This window comes from Triticum aestivum, chromosome 2A, assembly GCF_018294505.1.
Source record: "Triticum aestivum cultivar Chinese Spring chromosome 2A, IWGSC CS RefSeq v2.1, whole genome shotgun sequence".
In the NCBI taxonomy this organism is placed as follows: domain Eukaryota; kingdom Viridiplantae; phylum Streptophyta; class Magnoliopsida; order Poales; family Poaceae; genus Triticum; species Triticum aestivum.
Window position 1 is genome coordinate 716,054,766 of NC_057797.1, and position 6,660 is coordinate 716,061,425.

Below are 6,660 nucleotides of genomic sequence, written 5' to 3' on the forward strand. Positions count from 1 at the left end.
GTGATGAGAACCAGGATCACCACTGCGGCGTCCTGACACCCTCTCGCGCCGCCTTGCAACACCACCAGTCAACAGAACCTAAACGGAGTATAGAAGTAACCTCCAGTACAGGCTCATGGTAGGTACTGGCGACAAAAGGCTGGCGTGCTGCCGGCGACCTTAGTCAAGGAATTACGCCGCAACAGCACCCAGATTTATTACTGGCAACGCTGAGATCTAGACTGATCTATGAAACATTACATCAACAGCAGTGAACAAGAAGTGACCACAGCGGCATGCATGAACGCAAGTAGAAATTACCGAATTTAGAGTCGATACTTGATCTATATATATATAAGTCAGAACATTGAAATAGGATAAGTCAGGATACGAATAGGTTTTTCTTGGTTGTGCAATTTAAAGATCCTACGACGAGGCAAACCAGATATATACACAGTTGATTGGCACGCCTTATTTACAGGAGGCATTCAGAGCGATTGCCGTGGCAGCCAGCGCCATCTAGAGCAATCCGAAGGTGTTCTCGCCGCTGTAGGTCATGTAGAGGAAGCCGTCCTCGTCCTTGTTCTCCTCATAAATGGCAGACATCAGGGCAGCTGCAAACAGACAGCAACTTTGGTTAGAACATTGGACCATGCAATAAACTACACAAAACCGGCATAAATTAGTTCAGGGAGAGAGTCTGTTGCTGCTCCCTACCTGTCGGTGGAAGAGTGTTCTTCACAAAGATGAAGATCGCCTTCTCAGCGCTGAGCTTGATCCGCTTTCGGACAACGTACACGAACTGTCCAACTGTAAGGTCAGCAGGGACCAGGTACCTGTATGGTTGGGTGACTGCTATTAGAATATATAACAGCTGATGGTGGATAATGGCCAATCTCATGCTTTGATGTGACAGGAGACAAAGTATGTGGATTCCAATAGTACTCCCTCCGTTCCCAGATATAAGTCTTTCTAGAGATTCTAACAAGTGACTACATACGAAGCAAAATAAGCGAATCTACACTCTAAAATATGTCTACATACATCCATATGTTGTAGTCCATCTGAAATGTCTAAAAGGTCTTGTATTTAGGAACGGAGGGAGTACATGTTTAAGTAAAAGCCTGTGCAAATGGGGATTCCAATAGTACATATGTAAGTAAAAGCCTGTGCAAATGGTGTACCACACCGGCAAGTACCAACAAAATTTCCAGTGAACACTAACCCCGCTTCAGTACTTGAAACAACTGGAATAAATTGTGTCCACAAAAGACCCACGGGCCACACACAATACCTATTGGTGAATAGTTAGAAATTAATGGCATCAACTACCCTGAGTTATCAGCAGGAACCCGTGACGCAACTATGCTAATTAAAGAACACACGAGAGTAACAGCGTACAGTGGTAATGATTCATACAAGCCTAGAGGACAACCTTAACAACACCAACTGCTAGCTGTTTAAATAGTATGAAATGAAGATGGAGATATTCTAATCTATAGAAAGGTTAAATAGTATGAAATGTTTGAGCAGAACTAACTTTTTCTTGTCGATGTCAGGAATGTCACTCTTCCCAGCCTTCTCAACGATCACCTACATTACATAGATTGTTTTACAGATTAGATCAAACAAATCATGGGTAAGGAACAGTCTATACTGAACAATAATAACAAGGATAAGCTTACAGGAATTCTGTCAGAGTACTTCTCCCTTATGCGGGTAGCCTCCGCCTGCCTCCTCTCTGCAATGCAGTAAACAGCAAAAATCTTATTCTTAACTGACTAAAGGAAATGCATCCTCAGAATAAGTTAATGATCAGGGTTGCAGATAGAACCAGAGTAAATATTACTTCCTCCGTCCCAAAATAAGTGTCTCAACTAACTAAAGTTAAGATACTTATTTTAGGACAGAGGTAGTCTGATATAGAATCAATAATGTTCAAGTAAAACTGTAACTAGTGGATAATCACAAGTGATGGAAATCATATAACTGCTAAAGTAAAGGCGTACAATTAGAGTAAAACATATGTCAATAGCTAATGATTCAATAACCAATGGTCTCTCAATTTCACTGGAGGACCCTTCCACACATATCCAGCAAGAAGCAGGATATTAGGCTACCAAAACTCGTAGAAGAAATTCCTCTCAAGCAGTGTTCGAGGATAGAACTGTAAGTTCCTATTCTTACACAATGCAATGGAAGGGCCCACAAAATTGTTACAGAAATTAATTGTTACACCAAAGAATCGTTTGCAGTTTATAACTGACCCATCATTTTCGACAATCTTTATGTATTAAAGACCACCATCAACTCCCAGATTAATTTAGAGGATGCACCATGATGATCAGAATCATGATTAGGATTACTTATCCAACTATCAGAGATGTGCATTGCGACCATCAACTCAATCCAGCCACAGAGCTACAAAAAAACAATCACAAGCTCATTTTTGTGTTCTAAGGTGGCCTTTGTTTGAGCTTCGGCTTCTGATTCCGGGATTCTACTCCTCTGAAAATCTGAATCGCAAACAAACAGCCAGCTACCCACCGTAGATTCTAGGAATCGATTCTAAAAGTTAGACTGCGAGGCGTCCCGAAGCGGAAGCTGCGAATTGGATGATTCCCGAGCTGCCACTTACCCCATTAGAAGTATACCTAGTTTTCTCCCCGTTATTACAAGACATATGCCATTCCCTGACCTCCGTCCACCGTCGAGCGCAGATAGGAGAGGAGAGCTACCCCGCACATGGCGAATGTATCAGCCACTCCATCTCACCGCCCCCATCGCCAACTTTGGGTAGGGAACCGGCTGCTCCACTCCTCCCTGACCTCCATCCACCTCTTGCTGCTCTCCATCGATCCAGCCGCCACCCCAGATCTCCGCGTCGGCATCCATGGCGGCTGGATCCGAACACACTCGCGTATCCGACCTCTGCCACAGTGCTACCTCACCACCTCCTGCTCTCCCCGCCGCCCCAAGGTCGATCTGCGCTGCCCCAACCACACACACCCTGTACTGCATCCAAGCCCACGCATGCGTCGTTCCTGCTGATGGCCGGCATCCAAGCCACAGCAGATTTCAGGAATCTGTAGCCCAAACAAAGGGGGCCTAAAAGCTCAGCGTGCTTTGGTTTTAGCTCCCCTCAAAGGAAATTAGCATGCTATTACGCAGATAACTGCTCATCTACCAAATTCCTACGAATCCTTGCAGTTATTCCAATAATTTGCACGGTCAACCACCCAACCCACACAATATTTCGCCATCTACCCCCCCAAAAACGCATAATACAGCAGATAGCACAGCTTCCATAAGACGAGCAACCCTAATTCGACGAAGTTCCATAAGAAAAGAGGGGGGCATGAGAAGACGAGACGAACCGAGCGGGTGCTCCAGCTTGAACGAGCTCTTCGCCATCGATCTACCTTGGTTCCTGCAAACACCGAGCTAAGAGATCAACAACAGAGCCCAGCCACGAAAACACGCGTCGACCGACCGATCGATTCAACCGAATCGGGACGGATAAGGACCCGAGAAAATCCCCACGATGAATCGGGCCGGAACGCCAAATCGATCGGGTCAGATCCCCGATTCGAGGGAAGCCGACGCGGAATCGATCGAGAAGCAGGGCGGATGCTCACCTGGGCCGCGGGATTCGGCGGATTTGGGCGAGGGTTTGCGACGCGGAGGAGGAGGAGGCGGCGGGGAGACGGGGGAACGGGGCGGTGGGTTGGGGAAAGAGTGGGGGATTGGGGGTTGGTTAAGTAAAGGGAGGAGGCGAGACCCGCACGAAACGTCACGAAATAGATAACTTTGATTTTTATAAAATGGAAGGGTACGCCTACGTTTCCCCCACGGAAACGGAAACCGACTACCGTGCGCCGGTGGCCATCGACCTCTTTGTTTCAATTCGAATTTGCAAGGGAAAGCAACCTCCGGAATTGACCAACTCCTCCTTCTCTTTGTGTGTAAACTTCTACTAACTTGGAACACTGAGAGTTTGTTTTGTGTTGTGGCACATTTTTTAGGGAAGCCATGTTGAATTGTCTTGTTATTAAACGTGGCTTGTTTGTGCGGCTTCTCGGTGCGCGGTTTTCGGGGCTCGGGTTCCATGGAGCCCAATATTTTAAATTTTTCAAAAATCAGCTTTAAAGGTTTAGAAAAAATACATGTCCGTATAGAGAAAGTATTTGTATGTGTTTACAAATTTGTATGATGAATTACGTTAAGTTGTGAGCTATAAAAACAAAATCAAGGATTTATGGTGTCTAGCAACAAAAAAATGTTCTTCGGTCTTGCATATTTTGTGCAATGATGTGGCATATTCACGCAAAAATCTTTGTGTTGCTATAAAAAAGAAGACGTTGATTATAAAGCTGGTTATTGGATTCAGATAATCGTTCCTTCGAAACAAACCCTGGCTGATGGGATCATTTCCCCATGTTACTTATGTAGTCTACTAGAAGCGAAAGAACGCGTAAAATGAGCCTACCTCAGATGGTTAGGTTCTTTGTGGTGGAATCAGCCCATCAGGGTTTAACTCATAGATCTTGGCATTGGTACTCGCGTTTTCCTGTATTTTTTTCAAACTTTTCGGTTATATTCATTCAGTGGGAAGAGATGTTCCCGTTGACTACAGAGGCACTTGTGTTGACTTTATCAATCTCAAAATGATATGTCAACTCGTTCTCTCGAGGATGCTTATAGAGGTAGGGTGTGTGCACGTGTGTTCATAAGGGTGAGTCTATGTACGTATGTATGAGCATCAGCGTCTATACTGTGTAAAAAAAAGTGAAAAGCATGCTCACTACACCCTTTTTTGTTGATTGTTATGTAATTCGTTTAAAGAAATTTTTTTTGCTTATTGTGTAGTTCAATGCATCACCTGGATATCCATATCACTGCCTTTCATTGCCATTTTCAAAAGCTCTGACTAAATTAACAATGTGGCATGCAAAAACGAATCTTACAACCACCAAAAAGTAAGCTTCTATTGCATCTTTAGGTACGGGCGTATGGGATGCAACTGAAGAAAAAGATAGCACAATGCCAACAATGAGAGGCCAAAGTCAAAAGAGAAGTTGAATCAACTGTCACAACATGAACTAATGAAAGTTCAATTTAAGCTTGAACCAAGTATATCTAAGTGTGCAAAGAAGTTGCATTGCCATGACCTGTTTGAAAAATTACAAGGGCAAGTGCACTAAGTAACACAACATGGATTCAAATTACCGCAAAAAAGAGCAAATAATTATAGCAACTATTACCAAACACAAAGCAAGCAGAAACAACCATATGCACACAATTAATCATGCAAGAGTTTGCATTTACATAACTCGTTTACAATTGCAGGTGCAAGTCTTTGTCTAAAGTTGCAGTGAAGTATGAATCTAGTTATATCACCTAACCATCATAGACTTAAATTTAGAAGAAAAATAAAAAAAAAGCATATTAAGTAGTTCCTCAACCTGAAAAAAAAAAGTGGTATAGGAATACATTTAAAGCCTCAAAGAAATGCCCTATGGATATATCAATACATTGCCTCATAGTTGAGAAGCAACCATTTTTAATTTAGCCCCTAATAAAAATATACTACCTATTTAATTACATACTCCTCACTTTACCTATGTAGTAATGTTGTAGCTTCGGCCAAACACTTTTGGGCTTAGAGATGACATGGTTTAAAGTGGATAAGATTGTTAGGCACGAGCATATGTCACATTCCGAAAAATTATGGTACATATCATCCAGGCCCTGCTAACTCCTAAGACCTTGTACAATGCTAGATGCTTAGGGATGTGCTTAAAAAAATAAACCAAAATTTTCTAAAGCACCAGTGCCTATTTGTAAAGAAAAGACACCTAATTAAATGTCTACCCTGTACAAATAAGCACTGGTGCTTGAGGAAAGTCTAGTTTATTTCTCTAAGCACCTTGCATTGTACAAGGCCTAAGAAGTGCATGAAAATGAATTCATTTAGCAGTATCCGGCTATTTCATGCACCAAGCACAAAACCAAATCATGTCGAACCAATAAAAAAACATCAACTTCCTGACATAAACACACCACAATAATCTCATCGAGATCATACAAAATTCAAATTCTATGCACACTCATCCCGCACGGTGCATGCACAACGTAGGACCAAAGAGAAACATAGATAAAAACAACCATGTATTTTTCTCAGGTAAAAAGCAACTATGATTTTGCTTTGAGACCGAACACAATCTACTTTAAAAAAAGAATCAGCCCGAATTAGACCGGGGGAGGATGGGATGCATACCGTGATGAGTTTGAGGAAGGTAGTTCAAGTGCCGCTGCAGCGTGTCCTAGACGGTGGTGTGACTCACGGCCAGGCCTTGGCGGCCTCCCACAGCTCGCGTGTCGCCTGTTGCTGCAAGCCCCGTATGGAGTGTCTTGTAAAATGTTGTTTGCTTCAGAAAGCACGTGAAGTTGACATATAAATTTTCCTACGTTATACTCCCTCCGTCCCATAGGAAGTATTTCTTTACAATGGGAGTACATTTGATTAAAATTTTGTGGAGCAGTCATTATTGGCTGAAGTCCGTTTTCTGAAAAAATTCGTGGAACAGTCATTCTGCCGGAAAAAAAACCGAGTGGATAGTACAACGAAAACAATCCCACCAATTTCTAAAAAAAAAGAAGAAGAAGAAAAAAAAACAA

At 42.8% G+C, this 6,660-nt stretch overlaps 1 protein-coding gene across 1 annotated transcript; it reads right to left on the reverse strand.

Annotated features, from left to right (window-relative positions):
* Positions 1-296: 296 nt before the first annotated feature.
* On the reverse strand, positions 297-3,786 carry LOC123190485 (autophagy-related protein 8C). Its single transcript, XM_044603134.1, has 6 exons — positions 3,618-3,786; positions 3,357-3,409; positions 1,665-1,720; positions 1,520-1,572; positions 697-815; positions 297-593 (listed from the first exon to the last, which is right to left on the reverse strand). Exons 2-6 carry the CDS (start codon positions 3,391-3,393, stop codon positions 499-501), a joined length of 360 nt encoding a protein of 119 aa, XP_044459069.1. The 5' UTR covers positions 3,394-3,409; positions 3,618-3,786; the 3' UTR covers positions 297-498.
* Between the last annotated feature and the right edge of the window lie 2,874 nt (positions 3,787-6,660).

Coding starts and splice junctions, on each gene's coding strand:
- LOC123190485 (XM_044603134.1), bottom strand. CDS start 3,393: ATGGCGAAGAGCTCGTTCAAGCTGGAGCACCCGCTCG. Junction 1,573..1,664: donor AGTACTCTGACAGAATTCCT/GTAAGCTTATCC, acceptor TATGTAATGTAG/GTGATCGTTGAGAAGGCTGG. Junction 594..696: donor GAACACTCTTCCACCGACAG/GTAGGGAGCAGC, acceptor GTCTGTTTGCAG/CTGCCCTGATGTCTGCCATT.